General features: G+C 44.9%; 2 protein-coding genes across 2 annotated transcripts; one reads left to right on the top strand and one right to left on the bottom strand.

The window, feature by feature from the left end:
- On the top strand, nucleotides 1-6,245 carry LOC110534453 (DNA repair protein complementing XP-A cells homolog). The gene is made up of 5 exons (XM_021619322.3): nucleotides 1-519; nucleotides 1,066-1,171; nucleotides 3,250-3,415; nucleotides 4,558-4,675; nucleotides 5,710-6,245. The coding sequence occupies exons 1-5, from the start codon at nucleotides 228-230 to the stop codon at nucleotides 5,862-5,864; spliced, it is 837 nt and encodes a 278-aa protein (XP_021474997.2). The 5' UTR covers nucleotides 1-227; the 3' UTR covers nucleotides 5,865-6,245.
- Nucleotides 6,246-6,793: 548 nt separating this feature from the next.
- LOC110534452 (transmembrane protein 132D) lies at nucleotides 6,794-23,765 on the bottom strand. Its single transcript, XM_090187399.1, has 11 exons — nucleotides 23,210-23,765; nucleotides 22,757-22,980; nucleotides 22,345-22,554; nucleotides 21,582-22,126; nucleotides 20,819-20,971; nucleotides 20,329-20,524; nucleotides 19,839-19,982; nucleotides 15,552-15,754; nucleotides 13,810-14,029; nucleotides 11,687-11,878; nucleotides 6,794-11,381 (listed from the first exon to the last, which is right to left on the bottom strand). The coding sequence occupies exons 1-11, from the start codon at nucleotides 23,340-23,342 to the stop codon at nucleotides 10,059-10,061; spliced, it is 3,543 nt and encodes a 1,180-aa protein (XP_090043525.1). The 5' UTR covers nucleotides 23,343-23,765; the 3' UTR covers nucleotides 6,794-10,058.
- Between the last annotated feature and the right edge of the window lie 2,697 nt (nucleotides 23,766-26,462).

Genomic DNA, 26,462 nt, shown 5'->3' with positions numbered 1-26,462 from the left:
GACATTATAACAACCCGGAAGTTGGTTGTGCGACCGACAAATGGCAGCCGCCGGTAACTCGAACACACCGATGTGTCCACGGGTTAAATCTAGAAACACAAACAATTGTACCCCTCTTAGAGCTCTGCCAGCTGTCTTGCTGGTAAACAACTTGACTTAATTGCAATTTCCAAGACGCTGGAGAGTTTAGCCTACAGCTAAGTTAGTTAGTTCATGCTTTTTTTGCGATGGATCTGTTGGAGCCTCCCACGCCGGTGAAGGATAATGCTTCCTCTCCTTCGGAGTCCAAAGCCAAGAACTGCGATCTGACCCCCGCAATGAGAGCCAAGATCGAACGAAACAGACAGCGGGCTCTGATGCTGAGGCAAGCCCGACTGGCCAGCAGACCATCAGCAGGAGAAGGGGGTGGAACCTCGGCTAAAGTCGCTAAGATAGTCGACTCTGGAGGAGGTTTCTTCATTGATGAAGAAGAGGAGGGACAGGAGGAGCAAAGGACAAAGGAAGTGGTGCATCAACCAGGTATGTGCATTTATAGTTAATCAAATATGGCAGGGGGAACTATTCATATTTGTTGCATGATGTAAACTTCAGACGTAATCATATCTCCTCCTGTGTGTCTGGTGTAACAAAGGAAGATGCATTGTTTGTTCATGTGCGCCCCTTTGTGGATTCATGTAATACCACATGCCAGTTGCTGAGTGGAGTCAGTTTCTTTCAATCAGGTATTACTATTGTAAATTATGTGCATAATACATTATTTATGGCACAGTGACAACCAACAAACCACTATCTGAATGACTAGTAGATACTTGTTTTACTGACAAGACACCTTGGCTGACCTCTCTTCCTAGCACTCTCTCTGCATTGATTGTGATTCTGGATACATGTGTGTGTGCGCTAAAATGACTCAAATGTAATAATTTAAGTGTAGTAGTAGTGTATTGTTGAGCCTGGGTGCCAGTCTGCTTGGCATCACAATTCCATAAGCAGTGTCTGCGCTCTTGAAAACTAACTGGCATTCAGGCTAGTGTTGAGTTCTTCTGCTCTCTCTGACTGTCTTCCTAGCCCCGGTGATAGAGGCAGACTATCTGCTGTGTGATGACTGTGACAAGCCGTTTATGGATTCCTACCTTAGCAACGGCTTTGATCTGGCAGTCTGTGACAACTGCAGGTAAAAGTATTCTTGTGTCAATGACAACAAGCACAAATAACTATATATATATATATATATATATATATACATATATATATATATATATATATATATATATATATATATATATATATATATATTATTGTACAGTGTGCTTCTCATAATAGTGTTCACATACAGTACCAGTCAAAAGTTTAGACACACCTACTCATTCAAGGGTTTTTCTTTATTTTCACTATTTTCTACATTGTAGAATAATAGTGAAGACAAACTATGTAATAACACATGGAATCATGTAGTAACCAAAAAAGTTAAACAAATGAAAATATATTTGAGATTCTTCAAAGTAGCCACCCTTTGCCTTGTTGGCAGCTTTGCACACTTAGCATTCTCTCAACCAGCTTCATGAGGAATGCTTTTCCAACAGTCTTGAAGAAGTTCCCACATATGCTGAGCACTTGTTTGGCTGCTTTTCCTTCACCTTGCGGTCCAACTCATCCCAAACCATCTCAATTGGGCTGAGGTCGGGTGATTGTGGAGGCCAGATCATCTGATGCAGCACTCCATCACTCTTCTCCTTGGTAAAATAGCCCTTACACAGCCTGGAGGTGTGTTGGGTCATTGTCCTGTTGAAAAACAAATTATAGTCCCACTAAGTGCAAACCAGAGAGGGTGGCGCATTGCTGCAGAATGCTGTGGTAGCCATGCTGGTTAAGTGTGCCTTGAATTCTAAATACATCACTGACAGTGTCACCAGCAAAGCACCATCACACCACCACCTCTATGCTTCACAGTGGGAATCACACATGCTGAGATAATCCGTTCACCTACTCTGCGTCTCACAAAGACACGGCGGTTGGAACTAAAAATCTCAAATTTGGACTCATCAGACCAAAGGACAGATTTCCACCGGCCTATTGTCCATTGCTGGTGTTTATTGGCCCAAGTAAGTCTCTTCTTCTTATTGGTGTCCTTTAGAAGTGGTTTCTTTGCATCAATTTGACCATGAAGGCCTGATTCACACAGTCTCCTCTGAACAGTTAACGTTGAGATGTGTCTGTTACTTAAACTTTGTGAAGCAAACTCTAATGAACTTATCCTCTGCAGCAGAGGCAACTCTGGGTCTTCCTTTCCTGTGGCGGTCCTCATGAGACCCAGTTTCATCATAGTGCTTGATGGGTTTTGCGACTGCACTTGAAGAAACGTTCAAAATTCTTCAAATGTTTCGTATTGACTGACGTTCATGCCTTAAAGTAATGATGGACTCTTTGCTTATTTGGGCTGTTCTTGCCATAATATGGACTTGGTCTTTTACCAAATAGGGTTATCTTTTGTATACCAACTCTACCTTGCCACAACACAACTGATTGGCTTTAACACATTAAGAAGGAAAGAAATTCCACAAATTAACTTTTTAACAAGGCTCACCTGCTAATTGAAATCCATTCCAGGTGACTACCTCATGAAGCTGGTTGAGCGAATTCCAAGAGTGTGAAAAGCTGTCATCAAGGCAAAGGGTGGCTACTTTGAAGAATCTCAAATATAAATATTTTTTTATTTGTTTTACACTTTTTTTTTTTGGTTACTACATGATTCCATATGTGTTATTTCATAGTTTTGATGTCTTCGCTATTGTTGTACAAGGTAGAAAATTGTAAAAATAAAGACACCCTTGAATTAGTAGGTGTGTCTAAACTTTTGGAACTGTATGTGCAGGACAAGTTGATCAGTAGAACAGGTTTACTATAACCACATTCACTATAAAACTTTTATTATTTAACTAGGCAAGTCCGTTAAGAACAAATTCTTATTGACAATGATGGCCTACAGGGGAACAGTGGGTTAACTGCCTTGTTCAGGGGCAGAACGACAGATTTTTACCTTGTCAGCTCGGGGATTCGATCTAGCAACCTTTCGGTTACTATTCTAACGTTCTAACCACTAGACTGCCTGCACTGCAGTATTACATACAGTGCTTTAACTTGCGTTGTATTGCATTGTGCTTCAATGGTAAGAGGATGCCAAAATGCATCTGAAGAGGTATTCTATCTTGTCTTCCCCCTGTTAATGTCCCCTCCCCCCCCTTCTCCCATCAGAGACAACGAGGTGAAACACAAGCTGATATCCCGTACGGAGGCTAAGCAGCTCTACCTACTGAAGGACTGTGACCTGGACCAGAGGGAGCCAGTGCTGAGGTTTGTCCTGAGGAAGAACCCACACAACCCTCACTGGGGAGACATGAAACTCTACCTCAAGCTGCAGGTAGGACGAGCTAACCGATACCAACCATCACTGGTTCTAACCGGCTGCTTTCCCTCAGCCTGGTAAAACCAGACTGAACACTCTGCTCTGACCAATGTTGTTTCAATCAGTTTGAATGCCAGTCTAGCTTTCCCTCACCTTGTCCTCAACTGACTGCCACTGTACCAGTTTTCCCCTACTATTGTTTGTTTACCTCTACCTGGACTTGTCTATAAGAACAGTGTTCAGTTTCAAAATGTTGCATGCATTTCTTAATGATGAATGCAAATTTAATGGTAAATACACTACCGTTTAAAAGTTTGGGGTCACTTAGAAATGTCTTTGTTTTTGAAAGAAAATATTTTGTACATTTTTTTTGTACATTAAAATAACATCAAATTGATCAGAAATACAGTGTAGACATTGTTAATGTTGTAAATGACTATTGTAGCTGGAGACGGCAGACTTAAAAAAAAAATGTTTTAATGGAATATCTACAGAGGCCCATTATCAGCAAACATCACTCCTGTGTTCCAATGGAACGTTGTGTTAGCTAATCCAAGTGTATAATTTTAAAAGGCTAATTGATCATTAGAAAACCCGTTTGCAATTATGTTAGCATTGCTGAAAACTGTTGTTCTGATTTAAAGAAGCAATAAAACTGGCCTTTAGACTAGTTGAGTATCTGGAGCATCAGCATTTATTTGTGGGTTCGATTACAGGCTCAAAATAGCCAGAAACAAAGAACTTTCTTCTGAAACTTGTCAGTCTATTCTTGTTCTGAGAAATGAAGGCAATTCCATGCAAGAAATTGCCAAGAAACTGAAGATCTTGTACCACACTGTGTACTACTCCCCTCACAGAACAGCACAAACTGGCCCTAACCAGAAAAGAAAGAGGAGTGGGAGGCCCTGGTGCACAACTGAGCAAGAGGACAAGTACATTAGTGTCTAGTTTGAGAAACAGCCTAGAAGGCCAGTGTCCCGGAGTCGCCTCTTTACTGTTGACGTTGAGACTGATGTTCTGCGGGTACTATTTAATGAAGCTGCCAGTTGAGGACTTGTGAGGCGTCTGTTTTTCAAACTTTTCAAAACGTTTTACGTTGCGTGACCCAGCCGTATTTAGGTTAGATCAGTAAACATGATGTTGTGCTGTGTTTCCAGGTGGAGAAGCGCTCCTTAGAGGTCTGGGGCTCTGAGGAGGCCCTGGAGGAGGCCAAGGAGGCCAGAGAGGAGAACAGGGAGGTGCAGAAGCAGAAGCGCTTCAACAAAAAGGTTAAAGGTCAGTAACACTGTTTTCTGATCCTCACTCAGACATAATGCCATATCAATAAGTAAGTCACTTCTAATCCGAATTCTCAGATTAGCAATTGTTGGTAAAGTTCATGTTTAAAAATCGAGTTGCAACAGGGAGACATCATCCAGCAGAGAACATGTCTAACTGGCCTCTTGGGGACAGGTCCTTTATATCCTAATCAGACAGCACCAAATGTTCTGGAAACACCAGCCTCTTGAGGACAGGTTCTTTATATCCTAATCAGACAGCACCAAATGTTCTGGAAACACCAGCCTCTTGGGGACAGGTCCTTTATATCCTAATCAGACAACACCAAATGTTCTGGAAACACCAGCCTCTTGGAGACAGGGCCTTTATATCCTAATCAGACAGCACCAAATGTTCTGGAAACACCAACCCTTGTGAGGCTTGTGAGTCTAAACGAAAAGGCAGTGACTGTCAACTGCTACAGAATCAGAGTTGACAGAACATCATCAATACAATACAACAGTGAATAATCAGTGTGACCTCGGTCCTTGTACATCCAGTCTGGCGTCAACCACCGTCTACAATGACAATAACGTTCAGTATCGAGTCTATTGACCATCAAACCTGCACCTTGAGTGTCACCAATAGAACTCTGGAAATAGAAAATATATTTACATGCTAAACATTGTATGAATCCCTCCAAACTGAATATGAACTTTAGTGATCCTAAATTTCCCCATTAGTCACCTTTTGTCATTACAAAACTCTGGGAGATACAGGAACATAGATAAAACACTAGCACCTCCAGTGGATTATAGAAAGCAGGTTATTGTTTTATTTCTTCATTGTTGACTTAAAACGAAAAAGCCATTTGTGCTTGCCATTTTTTGGGGGCGGGGCTTATTGTGCTTATGTATCAGAAGGCTGTGAACACAAAAACACAAGTGATACTGGCAAACAGTGTGCAGGTTTCTCTTTTGTCTTTATTGAATAATTCCTACACACCTGTTATTGATCATTTATTGGATTGTTCTTTTCTCTGTCGTGACCAGAGCTCCGCCGTGCAGTGAGGAGCAGCGTGTGGACAAAGGACACCAGTGCTCACCAGCACGAGTACGGCCCTGAGGAGATAGTGGATGAAGAGGAGGATCTCTACAGGAAGGTCTGTAACACCTGTGGACATGAACTGACCTATGAGAAGATGTAGCCTAGTGTCCTTTAAACCGTATCCCGGAGGCTCACAGCCTTGAGTTATTTTTTTTTGTGGACCACTGGTGATACACCTGACATGTCAACTGAGATTCAAATGACCGATACTTCAAGACGCGGCGTCTTGAAGCTGAAGCACGGAGGCCTACCTGAAATCATCTCAGCACATGCCATACACAAATAATCCACAAGAGGGCATAAATACATCAACACATTTTTTTTTTTTACAGGGAAATGTTGTCCTGCTCAGTCTGGTCATGGCTGTTTATATTATCAACTTGTTATATTATCAACTGTCTAGCATGTTAAATTCCATTTTGTAATGTAATGTGTAGAAGGATCTGCATGTGCAAAATAAATATATTTTTCCATAATGTGATCACTTTTGCATCTGTACTTGACTTGTTTTAGATCTGTAAACAATCTGTAAAACAAATGTGCTCTTGGTTAAGATGGACAATTATTGTATTAATCCAGAATCAAGAAATTGATTTCGTTTGCATAAAATTAATTGAAAATTGTAGTCAACTGTCTTTGCTTTCTGTTGCAGAATCGCGCTGTAATTAATGGGGTCGTTTTATGATCTGCGTTGTTAGATTTTGGTCGCCTGCTCAACTCCGTGCTCATACTTGAATATTTTGTGGGCAATTATTTCTGAAGCAACCTCCGGTCACAACCACCTGCACGTAGTTCATCTAATGAGTGAAGGACTCCATAGTCCAGACATCACTAATCTAAAAGGGAGCAACTGACGAGGTACAAAATGCGCCACCATTTTAATTTGAATTGTATTATTTTGTCCAACAATCTAGTTAATGTAACACGTACCGTCCTTCTTTCCTCTTTGCAAATGAAAGCTGCTTCACAGTAGTTATTGGACGTGACTCAGCATGTCGTACTATATCACTATATCAATAAATGCAGTGCTTCATGGTTGACTTTTTATTAAGGGGGTTCGGGGGTCTAAAGCAGGATCATCAACTACATTCAGCCGCGGGAAGAAAAAAAATTCCATACAATTTCTAGACTGCAAATTGACCGCAAGAAGCCCAAAACATAATCATTTCCAACATTGCTTACATTTTGTATACGATATCACATCTCTATTATGGGTGGGAATACTTGGAAACAGATTTTCAAAATGAAAATCTCTTTTTGCCCAGAAAACTTGGGGGGCCAAATAAAACCATGCACGGGCAATAGTTTAGGGCACCCGTTGGGGGATCCTGGCCTAAAGGCATACAGCCTACCTAACATGTGGGTACAGGCTATAGACTGAATTGTTTCAAAGAGATGTCCTGTCCAGAATCACAATCTACAAGCTCCCAACATTTCCAGTGAGTTTTATAAGAAAAATATAACTCTGATCTATGATATTGATCATGTACTGTTATGACATGAGCTTTTGCCAGACTGGTGTGGCGAACTCAATCCCCGAGCAGTCAGTCACATCAAGCCCATGGCAAATTGACCATCCTATTTCTTTAGTGGCTACAGGAATGTGAGGTTTCAACTACTGCATTCCCATCTTAAACACTAGCGCAATACACCTAGATAAATGAATACACTCAACAAAAATATGATACATGTTCCAAACTGACAATGGCATTTCAAAGCCTCACTCGTGCAAAGTTAAGACTGGCAAGTCTGATGAGGGTCAAACACTTGATATTAGAGCTCTGGAGTGGCTTAAAGGGTCCTTCTGGTGCCACTAATGAGGTAGTATATGCAGCGGTGTAAAGTACTTCAGTCCAAATACTTGAGTGTTTTTTGTTTGTTGAGTATCTGTACTTTTACTATTTACATTCCTAAAGGAAAATGATGTACTTTTTTTACTCTACATTTTCCCTGACACCCAAAAGTACTCGTTACATTTTGAACGCTTAGCAGGACAGGAAAATGGTCCAGTTCACACACTTATCAAGAGAACATCCCTGGTCACCCCTACTGCCTCTGATCTGGCGGACTCACTAAACACATACTTCGTTTGTAAATGATGTCTGAGTGTTGGAGCGTGCCCCTGGCTATCCACTAATGTAAAAAATATATGCTTTTACTTTTGATACTTGAGTAAAAGTCTAAAATGTTCATATTTTTGTCATAAATAATGCTTGGTCCCTGCCTGTGCTTGGATCAGTTACTAATTCGATTTTAAAGTGCATATAAGTTTGACTGTGACCTCTCCAGCTTGCTGACAATTAAAGAGTGATTTATTTAATATTGACTTTGAGTGTCCCTGTGTTGAATTTCCACAACATTTAATATAAGGAATTTGATCTCATTGATAGTTTTGGCACTTAAGAATATTTAAAAACCAAATACTTTTAGACTTTTACTCAAGTAGTAATTTACTGGGTGACTTTTACTCGAGTCATTTTCTATTAAGGTATCTTTACTTTTACTCAAGTATGACAATTGAGTACTTTTCCCAACACTGATAGTATGCCGGCATGGAGTGGGTTCAGAGTGGGGGCGCTGGCCGCCTGAGGAAAGTGGGGAGGGGGTGTTAAAACAAAACAGAGATTGGGGATTGGTGCGTCGGCTGAAAGCATGGAATAAGCGGGGGCGGTTAAATCCTGGGATTCCCCCTGTGGTTCCAGAACAGTCCCCAGCAGCGGTTATGAAGGGAAACCCAAGGAAAAAGTAGTGTTTAAAAAAAGTGTCTAAGTTTCTACTCTTTCCAGAAGTTTCCCCCCCCCCCATCACCACTGGTGTTCACAGGAAGGGGAACCTCAAATATGAAACCCTCATTAGTTGTCACAGTCCATCAATCATGAGTGTCAACACAACCACAGGCTCAACTCCACGCATATGAGGTGAAAGCCTTTTGAGCCACTCCTTAATTCACACTAGGTGGCAACATGGGAGTGGGAAATAGCACTGTTGTTTGTGACCTCTACTGGTCAGGACCATAGTCCAAGAAACACCTGGAGACTGAAGCTTGAGGCAGACAACAGGCATGGGGGTCGAACTAGCTGGAGAAGACTGCCAGGAAACCGAGTGCTCTGTGTCATTCAGCATCAATTGGAGGTAGCGGGATACATGACAGCTCTTGGCCAGCCATATGGGCCAGACCGCTCTCCTCCAGACACAGAGCTGGAGGTCTGGTCAGATCAGACAAAATATCTCTAGGCACAATCACATCAGTATACAAACACAAACTCTGGACAGATTGACTGATAAATTAGACCAGATTAAAAAAAAAAAACATTAAAAAGTTGATCAAGTAATCAAACTTATTCCTAATTATCACTAAATCAAATACAAAAATAAATATTTAAATTGTTAGGAAATCATTTTCAATTCGTTGACAACCTTTGCCAAGCAGGAGAATAACATGTTTCACATGAGTTATTCTATAATGTCTATTTACAAGTGGGTTTTCCGCTTGGTTGATTAGGAGATCAACCAGAAGACTAGAATGTGCAGGACTAGGGTTGCAAATCACGGTAACTTGCCCTAAATTCACAGTTCTTACAACAATCCCAGTTGGAGAATCTCTGGAATCAAGAGGGAATAACCATGTGGGAATCGTCCAACTGGGAGTCAGCTCGGCAGGGAATTATGGGAAAATTACCAGGATTTTTCAACCCCTATACTATTCCGTCAATAGGCCTAAGGTCTTGATTCAATCCACATCACCGAAGTTCAGCGCTACAGCGTGATCGAAATGTAAAGGTCAGTTCCAATTGAGCCGACATATTCAGCGTTTACCGTGAGTGAATTCAGTCTCTGCGAACATTGCCTTTAAAATTCAATTGTAATATAGCGGTGAACTTCAGCGGATACGGATTGCATTGAGTCCTATAATCGAAAAGATATGACGGCAAATTGTACATGGATGAATGTGAAATAATACCAATAGAAGAAATATGACAGATATGTACAGTCGTGTAAGTGCATCGTTTCTGCACACATATTTGATGGATAGTTAGTGTGTATGTGTGATAGACAAACATTCAGAAAGAAACAACTGAGAAAAAGACTAGCCTATACGAAGACGACCTTGTAAGACATTAAGATACATTGTTGGTGACACAGTGACAGGAATATCTAGTCAATTGTCCTAAGAATGTTGATTTTTATCAACAACCTTTCTCTCCTGAATAAAAGGGCACCGTATTCCCTACATACTACACTACTTTTGACCAGGGCCCTTAAAAGGGATTAGGGTGCCTATTCAGATGAAGCCTTAATGGTCCATGCTTTGATCTGACTGCCCCTCGTTCTCGTCTGTAGTAGTCTCATGAAGTGATATTACCCTGGGGTATGATGTTATTTTCTCGTTCTCGTCTGTAGTAGTCTCATGAAGTGATATTACCCTGGGGTATGATGTTATTTTCTCGTTCTCGTCTGTAGTAGTCTCATGAAGTGATATTACCCTGGGGTATGATGTTATTTTCTCGTTCTCGTCTGTAGTAGTCTCATGAAGTGATATTACCCTGGGGTATGATGTTATTTTCTCGTTCTCGTCTGTAGTAGTCTCATGAAGTGATATTACCCTGGGGTATGATGTTATTTTCTCGTTCTCGTCTGTAGTAGTCTCATGAAGTGATATTACCCTGGGGTATGATGTTATTTTCTCGTTCTCGTCTGTAGTAGTCTCATGAAGTGATATTACCCTGGGGTATGATGTTATTTTCTCGTTCTCGTCTGTAGTAGTCTCATGAAGTGATATTACCCTGGGGTATGATGTTATTTTCTCGTTCTTTTCTGCAACCTCCTTTGCCTCCTCCTCCTCCTTCTCTTCTCCTTCTTCCCACTCTTCCTCCACCACTCCCTCCACCCCCTCCACGTTCATGTCCTTCCTCTTCCTCCTCTCCCTCAAAGCGCAGGGCAGACAATTCACCAGGAAGAGGAGTGCGGCGAGGCAGAGGAGGGAGAGAACTGCCCCGAAACCCACCTCCATCTCTTTATCCTCCAGTTTCTCCTCCCTCTCTCGCTCCACCCCGGGAGAGAAGTACACCGCGCTCTCTTCGTGATTCGGGGTCAACACCGCTCTCTCCAGGTCGTTCCTGGCGATCATCCCATCGCCGGCCTTGTCGTAGTAGTCGTCGCCGCTGACGGCAGTGACGTTCCCTATGATGATGTCATTGTCCGGGAAGTTGCTGTACTGAACATCCCTGTCAGATGACTCCATCAACATGTCCGAAATGTTGAGCTGCTCCAAGTTCGCCTCCTCGCTCCCCATTGGACGAAGGTCAGAGTCCAGGTTCACCCTGATCCAACCAGATCCTTTAGCCAGCCTCCTGGTCCCGCTTCCTTCCTTCGGATTGGCCAGGTCCCCATCGACGGAGTTCGCCATTGGCTTGCAGGTGGTGACCAGGAGTTCTGCTTTCAGTAAAGGCCCGCCCCCTTCGCCCTGGGCTACGATGCGCAGCGACGGGCCGGGCGTCACGGTGACCACGGTCTCTGCCAATGAGGAGATGCGCAGGGAGAAGGTACCACGGCTGAAGGCGGAGAGCAAAGTGGCGCTATCATCACTGAACTGGAGCCAGACACTGATGGACGCTTCCTGGTGGAGAGAGAGAGGGGTGAGATAGAAGGACAATGGAGAGAGAGAAGGGGGAGGGAGAGAGCGAGAGAGAAGCAGCAAGAGGGGAGAGAGAAGAGCAAGGGAGAGAGAAGGATCGGGGAGGGAGAGAGAGAGAGAAGCAGAGCGAGAGGGTGAGAGAGAGAAAGAGAAATGTTCAGTGTCATGCTATACTGAAGCACAAATGTCCTACCACTGAATATAAAAAACGTCCCACTGAAGTTACTGTTATGTAAAACTAAAACGTTCTAGTGAAGTTAGTGGGTCAAGAAAAGCACAGAACTCACCTGCCCATGGTTGTAGAGAATGTTGTATGCGGTCACTGTTGCTGTGACAACAGCAGGGTGGGCAGGGCTTGCTTTGATTGACATACCGAGTCCTCCCACAACCTGCACTGAGAGGTCACCAGGGTTCACGGGTTCAGAGGTCACAGTGACATCACAGCTACCCAGCACACCGTCCCATTGGCTTGATATGACCTGAGAGACAAGAGAGGGGTGTCAATAAAAAGGTACTGGCTGTTTGTATCTTGTTCAAGTTTACTTTCCATAGGTAATAAATATATTGGAAATCTTACTCCTAGTCTCATGTGATCTACTCCCATTTGGTCAGATCTCAACTTTGGTAATGACCATCCCTCAACTAAAATTCACCATGCTATTCAAAATACAACATCATATTACTTGTTCGTATTATAAACTCAGCAAAAAAAGAAACGTCCCTTTTTCAGGACCATGTCTTTCAAAGATCATTTGTAAAAATCCAAATAACTTCAAAGATCTTCATTGTAAAGGGTTTAAACATTGATTCCCATGCTTGTTCAATGAACCATAAACAATTAATGAACATGCACCTGTGGAACGGTCGTTAGGACACTAACGGCTTACAGACGGTAGGCAATTAAGGTCACAGTTATGAAAACTTAGAGGATCAGTACATCCGAACATCACACCTGCCGGACAGGTACAGGGTGGCAACAACAACTGCCCGAGTTACACCAGGAACGCACAATCCTTCCATCAGTGCTCAGGCTGTCCGCAATAGGCTGAGAGAGGCTGGACTGAGGGCTTGTAGGTTTGTTGTAAGGTAGGTCCTCACCAGACATCACCGGCAACAACGTCGCCTATGGGCACAACCCCACCGTTGCTGGACCAGACAGGACTGGCAAAAAGTGATCTTTACTGACGAGTCACGGTTTTGTCTCACCAGGGGTGATGGTCGGATTTGCATTTATCTTCGAAGGGATGAGCGTTCCACCAAGGCCTGTACTCTGGAGCGGGATCTATTTGGAGGTGGAGGGTCCGTCATGGTCTGGGGCGGTGTGTCACAGCATCATCGGACTGAGCTTGTTGTCATTGCAGGCAATCTCAACGCTGTGCGTTACAGGGAAGACATCCTCCTCCCTCATGTGGTACCCTTCCTGCAGGCTCATCCTGACATGACCATCCAGCATGACAATGCCACCAGCCATACTGCTCGTTCTGTGAGCGATTTCATGCTAGACAGGAATGTCAGTGTTCTGCCATGACCAGCGAAGAGCCCGGATCTCAATCCCATTGAGCACGTCTGGGACCTGTTGTATCGGAGGGTGTTGGATCGGAGGGTGAGGGAATTTGCAGGTGCCTTGGTGGAAGAGTGGGGTAACATCTCACAGCAAGAACGGGCAAATCTGGTGCAGTACATGATGAGATGCACTGCAGTACTTAATGCAGCTGGTGGCCACACCGGATACTGACTGTTACTTTTGATTCTGACCCCCCCCTTTGTTCAGGGACACATTATTCAATTTCTGTTAGTCACATGTCTGTGGAACTTGTTCAGTTTATGTCTCAGTTGTTGAATCTTGTCATGTTCATACAAATATTTACACCTGTTAAGTTTGCTGAAAATAAACACAGTTGACAGTAGGGCCTCCCGGGTGGCGCAGTGGTCTAGGGCACTGCATTGCAGTGCTAGCTGTGCCATCAGAGACTCTGTCTCAGCCGGTCGCGACCGGGGGGTCCATGGGGCGACGCACAATTGGCATAGCGTCGTCCGGATTAGGGAGGGTTTGGCCGGTAGGGATATCCTTGTCTCATCGCACACTAGCGACTCCTGTGGCGGGCCGGGCGCAGTGCGAGCTAACCAGGTCGCCAGGTGCACGGTGTTTCCTCCGACACATTGGTGCGGCTGGCTTCCAGGTTGGATGCGTGCTGTGTTAAGAAGCAGTGCGGCTTGGTTGGGTTGTGTTTCGGAGGACGCATGGCTTTCGACCTTCGTCTCTCCCGAGCCCGTACGGGAGTTGTAGCGATGAGACAAGATAGTAACTACTAACAATTGGACACCACGAAATTAGGGGGTAAAACAAAACAAAAAAACACAGTTGACAGTGAGAGGACGTTTCTTTTTTTGCTGAGCTTATGGTACTCACACGAACTGAAGTTTTCCCCGGGTGTAGACCAATCAGATTGCTCTGCTTGTCGAGGACCGCCACGCGTGGATTCTCTACCCTCAGCCAATTACGGACCAACTCTGTGGCATCCACAAACCAATCAGAGGAGCCCAGCAGGTAGGTCAGCTGCCCCTGGCCCCCCTGAGCACTGAACTGGGTCAGAACCTGAACCGTGGACCTCTGATACACTGGAGAACAGCTGGGGAACAGGGAAAGAAAGGGAGGGAGGAAAAGAGAGGTATGAGATGGGGTTAGGGGGTAGAGAGAGAAGGATGGATGGATGAGGAGAGAGAGATTTTATGCACATCTGAATGTGGGGATAAGCTTAAATATGTTGAAGGTTGGGGTAAATTCCATTTCAATTCCAGTCAATTCAAAAAGTAAAACAAACTCCAATTCAAATTCCCATTTTACCTCATGAAAATCATCGAAGATAATTGGAATTGGAATTGTGGTGTACTTTCTGAATTGACTGGAATTTAAATGGAATTGACGCCAAGTCATAATGTTTGTGTTTGAGTTTTTGAGTATGTGCCATCTAGGAATAAGAGCTGGATAATGCAGAGAGCCTATTTTAAGGCACTGGGTTAGGGAATTAGTAGTCTCTTCTACCAGCTGTTTGCCTGTAGTGTTTGTATGGTGAATGACGCTTTTTGGCAGTAGACCTTGGGTTTGTGTCAAATCGCACCTTAATCCCTATATAGTGCACTACTTTTGTCAAGGGTCCATATGGCTCTGGTCAAAAGTAGTGCACTATATAGGGAATAGCGTGCCAAGTGGGACACAGCCCTTCACTGTTCTACCAGACATTCCCAGTGATGTAAAGTACTTAAGTAAAAATACTTTAAAGTACTACTTATGTCGTTTTTTGGGTATCTGTACTTTACTTTACTATTTATATTTTGGACTACTTTTATTTCACTACATTCCTAAAGAAAACGCTGTACTTTTTACTCCATACATTTTCCCTGACACGCAAAAGTACTTGTTACATTTCGAATGCTTAGCAGGACAGAAAATGGTCCAATTTGCCCACTTATCAAGAGAACATCCCTGGTCATCCCTACTGCCTCTGATCTGGCGGACTCACTAAACACAAATGCGTTGTTTTTAAATGATGTCTGAGTGTTGGTGTGACCCTGGCTATGCATAAATAAAAAAATACAATTGTGCTGTCTGTTTTACTTAATATCAGGAATTCTTTATTATTTGTGCTTTCACTTTTGATACTTCAGTATATTTTAGCAATTACATTTAGTTTGATACTTAAGTATATTTAAAAGCAAATACTTTTAGACTTTTACACTTGTCATTTTCTATTAAGGTATCTCTACTTTTACTCAAGTATGAAAATTGAGTACTCTTTCCACCACTGGGCCTTCCTGGTTTGGTGTTTCAACCTCCTGCTCTGTCTTGAGATAGATAAAGATGGAATAGGAAAGGAGATTATGCTAAAAGGAGACCAGGAGGTGAACTGGGAACAGATTGCCAGGCCATCATTGTAAAAAATAATTTGTTATTTAATTGACTTGCCTAGATAAATAAAGGTTAAATAAAAACACATACAAATGGAAGTTATAACTGTTCCATTCCCCATCATTCTATCAACTGCTTTAGGAATCTTGATGTTAATGACATGGCCATGTCTAATCCTGCTTTATGTCATTCCTGCTCAGTGTGTCTTCATCTTTCTCTCGACGCACGCACGCACAGGGACTCACCCGTTCTCGGTGTAGTGGTTCCAGCCATCGATGGCGCTCAGCTCGTTATCGGACAGTGAGACGCGCAGCGGGACGACAGGAGCCCACACCGACAGACATAGGGAACCACTGAGCGTGCCCAGGAGAAACTCCACCCCTACGCAGGTGCTGCCCACCCCTGATTCACTTCCGTCGACGAAGAGGGTTGAGCAATCGCTTGACACCTGTTGAATCAAAACAGGGGGTGATAAAGGGAGTGGAGGATTGCGTGTGCTTGTGGGTCAAATCAATCCAAACAAATAACATTTTATTTGTCACATGCTTAGTAAAACAACAGGTGTACACTAACAGTGAAACGCTTACGTACGGGCCCTTTCCCAACAATGCAGAGAAAAATATAAAAGTAATAACAAGAGGAATAAATACACAAGCATACAATACACAACTGTTTGAAATAATCATACTACCCGTACTATTTGTGACGTGTATTGAGTATATCGTATGCTTACTGTTCATAGTCTGGATATAGTTATTATGCCAAAAGTTCCTGGATGTTGTACTAAATTTGGCAAAATATGAAGTATAGATTTCCGTACTTTAGGCCTCATAATGCAATTCTTCAGGAAGTGGATGTGGTTTCTAGATTTTAAGAAAATGGCAGAAAATATGCAGTCAAAGTATAACGAGAGCGGATTCAAATTAATTGTTTTGATTAATTATGACAAATGTTAAGAAAATGTAATAAAGTAATTTATTTTCAAATAAGTTACCTTACACGTTAATACTCTCGTCTGAGTGTACCAGAGCGCAGAATATTGAATTTACCAACGCTCAACACGAGTTGAATATGGCCGGTGTCAGTAAATGGCGGCAAAAAAAAGCTTATTTAAATTGTTGCCAGCAGCACAGTTACAGCCACAAACGCTCTGGATAACCAGCTCTGCTAGGCCGAGTAAAATGGCCAGAGTGGTGTCATTTGTGTCTGGAAACAGCTAGCAAGCCAGCCAACGTTATCTTGGGTGCTTGACAGCCGCTGTAAGGTCAGAACGCTCAAATCAACCCTACTCCAGTGTGCGCTCTGAACGCTCCGAGAGCGAAACGCTCTGAATTTACAAACGGACAATCTGACAACGCTCCGAATTTAAGAGTGCATTCTGGCATTCCGGATTGAATTTAAGATCACACCCAAAGTCGTAAAATGTCTAACTAGTCATTTGTTATGCTAACAAACTAGCAAGAGGTTGCATAGTAACAGCATCAAATTCCGGTAGACATGAGAAGAGCTAGTACGCTCAACTGAAAGCATACTGTTCGTTTACAGTATACGGACACGAACTAATATTATTGTAATGAAACAAGCAGGGAGGGAGCCTCGAACCCTCGACCTTCTAGCCCGAAGTCCAGCGAGCTATCGACTGCCGCAAAAGCATGCTCGTGCGGCAGAGTCGATTTACGCGCATATAAACTCAGGGTCGTTACACTATGTAGTATATACTCACACGAGTTGATTTACGCGCATATAAACTCAGGGTCGTTACACTATGTAGTATATACTCATTATGTATGTAGTATACAGTATGTTAGTATGTGTATGGGGAACACAGTTAGTATGGGGAACACAGCTAATGAGTAACGATAACTTGTGATAACTTAAAGTGACTAGGCAAAAGGATAGATAATAAACATTAGCAGCCACATATGTGATGAGTCAAAAGAGTTAGTGCAAAAGTGGGGTCAATGCAGATAGTCCGGGTTGCTATTTGGTTAACTATTTAGCAGTCTTTTTGGTTGGGGTAGAAGCTGTAAAGGGTCCTGTTGGTTCCCTACTTGGTTCATCGGTACCGCCTGCCGTGCAGTAGCAGAGAGAACAGTCTATGACTTGGGTGGCTGGAGTCTTTGACAATTTCTGGGGCCTTCCTTTGACACCGCCTGGTATAGAGGTTCTGGGTGGCAGGAAGCTCGGCCCCAGTGATGGACTGGGTTGTATGCATTAACCTCTGTAGAGCTTTGCGGTCGGATACCAAGCAGTTGCCTTATAAAACGGTGATGAAGCCAGTCAAAATACTCTCAATGGTGCAGCTATATAACTTTTAGAGGACCTGAGGCCCCGTGCCAAATCTTTTCAGCCTCCTGAGGGTGAAGAGGCGTTGTCGTGCTTTCTTCATGACTGTGTTGATGTGCGTGGAACATGTTAATTCCTTAATGATGTGGACGCCGAGGAACTTGAAGCTCCTGACCCGCTCCACTACAGCCCCGTCGATGTGGATGGGTGCTTGGCCCTCTGTTTCCTGTATTCCACGACCAGCTCCTTTGTCTAGCTGACGTTGAGGGAAAGGTTGTTATCCTGGCACTGTGCTGACCTCCCTATAAGTTGTCTCGTCTTCATCTGAAAACTTAATGATGGTGTTGGAGTCATTTCAGTCCCAGGGTCCTGAGCCTAGTGATGATCTTGGAGGGCACTTTGTTGTTGAACGCTGAGCTGTAGTCGATGAGCAGCATTCTCAGGTGTTCCTCTTATCCAGGTGGGAAAGGGCAGTGTGGAGTGCAAAAGAGATTGTGTCATCTGTGGATCTGTTGGGGCGGTATGTGAATTGGACTGGGTCCAGGGTATCAGAGATGATGGTGCTGATGTGAGCCATGACCAGCCTTTCAGTGTTGCATGGTTCAGTGTTGCTTGTCTCGAAAGCGAGCATAGAAGGCATTTAGCTTGTACGGTAGGTTTGCGTCACTGGGCAGCTCGCAGCAGGGTTTTCTGCAGGGTTTTCTGTGATCGTTTGCAAGCCCTGCCACATACAACAACCGTCATAGCCGGGGTAGTAGGATTCAATCTTAGTCCTATATTGACGCTTTGCCTGTTTGATGGCTCGTTGGAGATCATAGCAGGATTTTTTATAAACGCCCGGATTAACGTCCCGCTCCTTGAAAGCGGCAGCTCTAGTTTTTTAAATCTCAGAGCAGATATTGTCTGTAATCTATGGCGGGAGAGCCTTGTATGCGGTTCTGCGTGAGGAGTAAAGGTGAACAAGAGTTTTGTCGCCTCTACTTGCACAGTGACACACCTGTAAAAATGAGGTAAAACAGATTTTAGTTTCCGTGTATTAAAATCACCAGCCTCCTCTGGATGTGCATTTTCTTGTTTGCTTATGGCCCTATACAGTTCGTTGAGTACGAACTTAGTGACAGCATCGGTTTGTGGTGGTAGATAAACAGCTAGGGAAAAATATAGATGTGAACTCTCTTGGTAAATAGCAGTGGTGGAAAAAGTACCTACTTGTCATACTTGAGTAAAAGTCACGATACCTTAATAGAAAATGTAAAGAGAAAGTCACCTAGTAAAATCCTACTTAAGTATATTTGAGCAATTACATTTACTTTTGATACTTAAGTTTTTTAAAAACCAAATACTTTTAGACTTTTACTCAAGTATCAATAGTAAAAGCATATATTTTTTACATTAGTGGATAGCCAGGGGCACGCTCCAACACTCAGACATCATTTACAAACGAAGTATGTGTTTTGTGAGTCCGCCAGATCAGAGGCAGTAGGGGTGACCAGGAATGTTCTCTTGATAAGTGTGTGAATTAGAATATTTCCCTGTCCTGCTAAACATTTAAAATGTGACAAGTACTTTTGGCTATCTGGAATGTAATGAAGTAAAAGTAAAAGTTGTCAAAAATAACTACTTAAGTAGTACTTTCAAGTATTTTTACTTAAGTACTTTACACCACTGGTAAAAAGTATGGTCTGCAGCTTATCATGAGGTATTCTAACTCAGGCGAGCAAAAACTCGCGATTTCCTTAACATTAGAGATTGCGCACTAGCTGTTGTTAACAAGAAAACACACCCATCTTATTTCAGTCGTTCAGGTCCTGTTGATAGGATAGTCTCAAACGGAGCTAATCCAGTTGGTTCTCCAGTGATTTTACATTTGCCAATAGAACAGAGGGTAGAGGCGGTTTATCTGCTCGCCAACGCAGTCTCATCAGGATGCCGGCTCGTTTGCCTCTCTTGTTTGCCTCTCTCTTCCTGTTTTGAGTCTGTTTTGAGTCTGTTTTGAGTCTGTTTTGATGGCTTGGTCCAGAGGTACCGACGTCCAGAGGTTGTTAGAAATTGTCATTCAAATCGAGGTTAGTGATTGCTGTTCTGTTGTCCAGAAGCTGTTTTTTTGTCATAGGAAATAATGGCGGTTAATATCAGCATGAAAAAAACTCACAAAATAGCAGAATTGTTCAGGAACCCGTAAAACAGCTGCTTTCCACCGCTGTGTGTGTGGTGCGTATACAGTATGTACAGTCGTGTCTGGTTACCTTGATGATATCATCGTTGGACGACTGACACCTCACCGCCGCGGTGATATCAGACACCTTCCCATCATGCCCCACTGCCAGCACAATGACAGGAAGTGACACGGGCTCGCTGGTCAAGATGGCCGTGTTGATGATCATGCCACTCTGTGTGTTGATGACAACAAGTTCAGTTTTATTGGCCTTATTTAGGAATAAACACACAGAGCTTTTTAAAGGCAGAAACAGTTTCACCGAAACACTAAGGGACCGTAGATGTATGGAGATGTGTTGTGGCTATCGCATGGTCCTTTATTCTACTGCATAGTACATACAGATTATGTAACATTAAGAAGCAAATACACCGTGGGCCAATTTCCCTTCCTAAGAGTTCTGGACTAAGATGCACAGTTATTTTTCCTGACTAAGAGTATTTGGAACTAAGAGGCATGTTCAATGGACGATTCTGTGTCCCCGGGGAAACTGGCCCTGATTTAATAAAGTTCTTACCTACCTCAGTTATGGGAGAGATGCCCGCTATCTCTCTGTCAGTGAAGGAGAAGCTGCTCACTACTCCGCCGCGTGGTGTCGGAGGGTTATTACGGCCTGAGTACTCCACCCACCAGCTGGCCGACACAGTCATGGCAACCCCGAAACTCCTTCGCAAGCCGTCCACTGACAGACAGGCAACCTGCTGCAGAGCAGCGGGACTGAGGGAGAGGAGGCGGGAGGACGGCGACAGGAGAAAGCGGAGTGAAAGGGGTGAGGAGAGAGAGCGAGAGTAGGGAGAAGAGTGGGGAGGATAAGGAAAAAGCCATTTGATGGAAAAAAATCACGTGTTGGAATATTCAATAGAGTAATATTCTCTCACATATGTGGTATCACATGCATGCCATTTTGATAATGTGTCAAGTCACAAACCGGTTAAATTGAATACGTTCCTTCTCTGAGGTAATATTGTACCTGAGTAATATTGTACAGTAATATATATGATGAAGTAATACCTGTCACTGTCCATGTGTCCCGCCAATTTGTGGCAGATGATGGAGATGACGTCATGTTTGGAGCCCTGCGTTTTCTCCAGGTTCACAACCCAGAGGTCGGAGTTCAGAGAGCGCTGGGCAACCAGAGACAAAAGGCCTTTCTTCACCTTCAGTCTGGAAGAGATACATACAGATATAGCGTGACTTACTGTTTGTCACTCTGAATAAGGGCGTCTGGGAAATGACTAAAATGGAAATTAAGATCACTTTATTGTTCAACCACAATTTGACTTCCGCTTTGCTTTTAACCCAACCCCTCTGAAAGACACATACACACACATGTACAGGTTCTGGAGAGGAGCGGATGGGGGGGGGGGGGGGGGTGACACACTAGGCGCCCCGGGAGCTGTTGTTGTGGGGTGTTACGTGGGCACAACGGTAGACAATGGCATCTAGGATTTGATATCAACCCTCTGGTTGCCAGCTCACTTCCTGACAGATTCGAAGTGGCAACCCTCCGGCTCTCCTCTCTAACCGCTAGGCGATCTGCCGGCCCCAATGTACATGTACTACATACTGTATACATACTATTCATACTAGACAGATACAGTGGCAGTGAGAGAAATGGTTTGATATTGAAATATGAATACAGTATTTATCAGTGAAAGAGAGGAAGCTGCACACTGCTGTGTTCCTATATGTGTTTAGGTCGTCATCAGGTCTCCCTTTTCAATTTGCTGGATTATCACTTACGTCACAGAGCATCACGTAACAAAAGACTTACCGGATAACAACAAACTCTGCACTGAAATTGGCCCTCAGGTTCACAGAAATCCCTATTGGCTGTCCCGTGCGGACCGGTCCCCTGCGATAGCGAATCAGCACGTTGGAATCCAACCGTAGCTCCTCCTCTTCCTGTCCATTGCAACAGTCTATTTCCTCTTTGGTCCTGCTGGCCTCTTTCCCCTTATTGTACTCCCTCAGAGTCACAGCTCCTATATAAATCAACTGTCTCTGAGACTGTGGTAATTTGTCTTCCACACAACTAGGGGGTGCTAGTTTGATGTTGGACGCTATGCCGAACAATGAGTAGTACAACTGGATGCGGTCTCCAGTGTGGGTGGGGCTGTATCTGAGGGCGCCTGGGAAGGGGAGGCCGCCAGCTCCACCGACGACAACACCCTCGTGCCGTCGTCCCCGATTACGGCTGCGGTGTCGGTGTGTGTGTCTGGCACGCTGGTTGGGGCCGAGGTAGGGCTGGCTGGTCTGGTCCGCCTCAAACCAGTCCTTAGATAGGGCCAGGGTCACCACACACAGACCCAATGGAGGCTGGGAAAGAGAGAGGAGAAATGGATGAAGAGAGGGATTGGTGAGCGTTTGGTGTCATACTTTATATAGAACAGAACATTTCAATGTGTTGGCCAGTGTAACAAACACACAACACGACATATCCATCATTCAGAGTCCCGCTAGAGTTCCAAAGAAAACGTTTAGTCCGGTCTCAGTCTTTGGCCGAATATAGTGTGTGCCCGGACGCACGCACACACCTGTGTGACACACGAAGCCTTCTGCTCCTCGGTCTCTTTGAAGGCGTGGAGGGTGATACAGCTCCCTCTGCTGGTGTCCCCTCGTACGTGGAACAACACCCGCACCCTGTACCTCTCCTTTCCTCCTTCATCCCTCTCTCGCTCCACGTGTTTAGAGAGGAGAGACGCAGACAGAGGAGGGGAGAGGGGGAGGATGGGCCCAGAGACCAGCTGAGGAGTGAGAGAAGGAGAGCGAGAGCAGGTTACACTGTTAGAGAGAGGGTTAGAGGAAGATCTCTGCGTTACATATTATCCTGCTACTTCTTAGGACACAGAAATACTACAAAATCTATGGAACTAATTCTCCAAATGTATAAGCAGAGATCTACAGCATTCTGCTGACTGTCAAGGAGCACAATCCCAATTGATTTACCTGGCTGACAGAGTAAGGCCCGAATGAAGCCCGGACCCCCGCTTTGGAGGCTTCCCCAGCCGGAGGCACCATGAGCAGGGACTGGGAGAAGGCGAAGGGGCTGGAGTTGGAGAACAGTGAGCCCAGATCAGCCTGCAACAGGGGCAGAGAGTGCCAGGGAGGGGGGACAACGATTTTGGCCGGGAGGGAGAGAGGGAGGGGAGGCTGGGCATGGGATGTGTGTACTGGTGGATGAGAGAAAGAGATCGACAGAAAAGGAGAGGGAAATATTGATATGTTTGTATCTCTTCTCTCTGGTATATTTCACATAAATTTCACATCAATTGTAAATCACAAATATCAGTTATTTTAAACAAATGAAAAAGGTACCAACTACATTTTTGGTATGTTTACACTCATAAAAAAACATATATCAATGCAATATATTTTTGGAAGAAAAACAACCTGACTCACCGACTGCCAGGAGCGAATAGAGCGCGAGTACCTTCACACCCTCTCTCCCCCACAATGCACCGGGGCAGCTGAGCTCAACCATCACTGCGCCCCTGAAGGATCCCAAAAACCCACACAACCCCAAAAGTGTCATAACACCCTTGCAGCTCTGAGGCGTTGAGAGGCGTTGTGATGGCTCAGGTTCACACACATGCAAAAAAAAATGCCTCCTGGAGGAGGCTTACATTGAGCACGCACCAAAAACCGTCTTTCATCAACCAGCAGCTCCTACATCATCAATATCTTTATGAAACGGTAGGCTCTAGTGGTTGACACCAGTGTCCTGCTACTACATGAACCACATATGCGCTGACAGCGCCTCGTATAATTACGACTATCAAAACTGAAACGTGACATATGATATTTGACATAATTCTGTTATGTAGTTATTGTCCCCACCTGGCTGTGCTTAGCAACAGAAGTCACCAGGCAGGTGTTGTCCTCTCATCGGGGGGTGATGACCCAGAAATAATATACCCTCTGATGCTTTCCTTCTCTTCTCTTTTCTCTCACTCCCTTCCGGCTCTCTCTCTCTCTCTCTCTCTCTCTCTCTCTCTCTCTCTCTCTCTCTCTCTCTCTCTCTCTCTCTCTCTCTCTCTCTCTCTCTCTCTCTCTCTCTCTCTCTCTCTCTCTCTCTCTCTCTCTCTCTCTCTCTCTCTCTCTCTCTCTCTCTCTCTCTCTCTCTCTCTCTCTCTCTCTCTCTCTCTCTCTCTTCTCTTCTCTTCTGCACCTGTGTCCAGGCTGAGTTCCTCTTTATTCCAATGCCACGTTCCTTCTCTTCTCTTTCATGTTCTGTTATTGCATGTTCAGGGCTTCAGCTCCTGTCACTGTTCCAAAGTTGATGTTAAAGTGAAGTCTTCTTCAGTTGGTTGGTATCTGGTGGTTGTCACTGCAGAGAAGCTTATTCCAAGTCCAATGCAGAGAGATTCTAGATCATGAAAACACGTTTGTATTCAGTTATTGTTGTTCCTCTTTTCTGGCAGTTGAGAATTCTTTCCCTCTATTCTTGTTGTGGATCTCTTTGATCTTTAGGTCCTGTCGAGGTGATGCTCTCTCTTTTCCTCCCTCGCTCCCTCGCTCTCTCTCTCTGTCTGTGCCAGATTCACACAATACGGATTTATTCATTTGAAACGGTGAATAATCCCTCTCTCCCTCTACCGCATCCCTCCCTCTCCCTTCCCCTCCTTCCTCCTCTCCCCTCTTTCTTACCTACTCCCCCCTTTCTCTGCAAGATTGATTCACCTTAATTTTTTTTAGCTAAGCACTCCCCTTCCCCCAGTCTTTATCTCTCCATCCATCCCTCGCTCTCTCGTCTCGGAAGGGTGATTTCAACTCTGTTCAGCATCAGATGGTCTATGTATCTGCTGCATTAAGCCGCTCATGTTTAATAGTTGAATAATTTTGAGGCTTAATTCTAAATGCGGTGCATCAGGGGTTTAAACCACTCTCCTCTACCCAGTCAGTCTCTTAAAGTAAATAAATCCCTTTCAACTTTTATTTTTTCCCCCCAGCTAGTGGCCAGACTGTTTTATATATTTTTATGTTTTCTCTCTCTCTCTGTGACATTAACACTTCCATACTGTGTCCAAAATTATTTTCTGGTCAAAAGTAGTGCACTATGTAGGGAATAGGGTGCTGTTTTGGATGCAACCCCTGTGATGGGGTTTGCTACAGAACACGGATATGCCTCTTTCTCTCCCTCTATCCGGCTCTCTATGCTTCTGTCATCAACACATGCAACCTATCCCTTGTTAACCCTCTGCATTTTCCTCTCACTATCCTATATGAACTCCCTCCCTCCCTCCCTCCCTCCGTATTTCCTTTCATAATCATGGTTTGATTAAATGACAGATCTGTAAGTGAACCCACTAAACCTTTCTCCCTGTGCCTATCCCCCCACCTCTTCTCCTATCCTCCTCGCTTTCCCCCAATCCCAATCTCCCTCACCACTCTCTCTCTCCCCTCCCTCTCTCTCCCCACCAGTCTCTACCCCACCATTCTCTCGCTCTCTCTCTCCCCTCCCTCTCTCTCCCCACCAGTCTCTCCCCCACCATTCTCTCACTCTCTCTCCCCCAACACTCTCTCTCTCTCCCCCACCACTCTCTCCCCCGCCCACTCTCTCTCTCCCCCCGCCACTCTCTACCCCACCATTCTCTCTCTCTCTCTCCCACCACTCTCTCTCTCTCCCCCCGCCACTCTCTACCCCACCATTATCTCGCTCTCTCTCCCCCGCTACTCTCTCTCTCTCTTTCCCCCACCACTCTCTCCCCCGCCACTCTCTCTCTCCCTCCGCCACTCTCTACCCTACCATTCTCTCTCTCTCTCTCCCCCGCTACTCTCTCTCTCTCCCATCACTCTCTCTCTCCCCCGCCACTCTCTACCCCACCATTCTCTCGCTCTCTCCCCCGCTACTCTCTCTCTCTCCCCCACCACTCTCTCTCTCTCCCCCGCTACTCTCTCTCTCTCCCCCACCACTCTCTCTCTCCCCCCGCCATTCTCTACACCACCATTCTCTCGCTCTCTCTCCCCTGCTACTCTCTCTCTCTCTCTCCCCCACCACTCTCTCTCTCCCCCGCCACTCTCTACACCACCATTCTCTCTCTCTCCCCCACTACTCCCTCTCTCTCTCTCCCCCGCCACTCTCTCTCTCCCCCCGCCACTCTCTACCCCACCATTCTCTCTCTCTCTCCCCCACCACTCTCTCTCTCTCCCCTGCTACTCTCTCTCTCTCTCCCCCACCACTCTCTCTCTCTCCCCCCGCCACTCTCTACACCACCATTCTCTCTCTCTCTCTCTCCCCCACTACTCCCTCTCTCTCTCTCCCCCGACACTCTCTACCCCACCATTCTCTCACTCTCTCTCCCCCGCTACTCTCTCTCTCTCTCCCCCACCACTCTCTCCCCCGCCACTCTATCTCTCTCCCCCGCCACTCTCTACCCCACCATTCTCTCGCTCTCTCTCCCCCGCTACTCTCTCTCTCTCTCTCCCCCACCACTCTCTCTCTCTCCCCCACTACTCCCTCTCTCTCTCTCCCCCGCCACTCTCTCTCTCCCCCGCCACTCTCTACCCCACCATTCTCTCGCTCTCTCTCCCCCGCTACTCTCTCTCTCTCTCCCCCACCACTCTCTCCCCCGCCACTCTCTCTCTCTCCCCCGCCACTCTCTACACCACCATTCTCTCTCTCTCTCTCTCTCTCCCCCACTACTCCCTCTCT

This window comes from Oncorhynchus mykiss, chromosome 10, assembly GCF_057628025.1.
Source record: "Oncorhynchus mykiss isolate SJ-2025 chromosome 10, ASM5762802v1, whole genome shotgun sequence".
Taxonomy (NCBI): domain Eukaryota; kingdom Metazoa; phylum Chordata; class Actinopteri; order Salmoniformes; family Salmonidae; genus Oncorhynchus; species Oncorhynchus mykiss.
Note: the sequence above shows the minus strand (reverse complement) of the source record. Positions and strands in the feature narration are given on the sequence as shown.

Bases quoted from the DNA above. Each gene is read 5' to 3' on its own strand.
- LOC110534452 (XM_090187399.1), bottom strand. From the start codon at position 23,342: ATGACACTTTTGGGGTTGTGTGGGTTTTTGGGATCCTTCAGGGGCGCA. The intron at 20,972-21,581 runs GTAAGTCTTTTG...TATCTCTTCCAG, and splicing joins GCAGAGTTTGTTGTTATCCG to ACTGAAGGTGAAGAAAGGCC. The intron at 11,382-11,686 runs GTGAGTTCTGTG...TCTCTCCACCAG, and splicing joins TTCTCTACAACCATGGGCAG to GAAGCGTCCATCAGTGTCTG.
- LOC110534453 (XM_021619322.3), top strand. From the start codon at position 228: ATGGATCTGTTGGAGCCTCCCACGCCGGTGAAGGATAATGCTTCCTCT. The intron at 520-1,065 runs GTATGTGCATTT...CTGTCTTCCTAG, and splicing joins GGAAGTGGTGCATCAACCAG to CCCCGGTGATAGAGGCAGAC. The intron at 3,416-4,557 runs GTAGGACGAGCT...CTGTGTTTCCAG, and splicing joins AACTCTACCTCAAGCTGCAG to GTGGAGAAGCGCTCCTTAGA.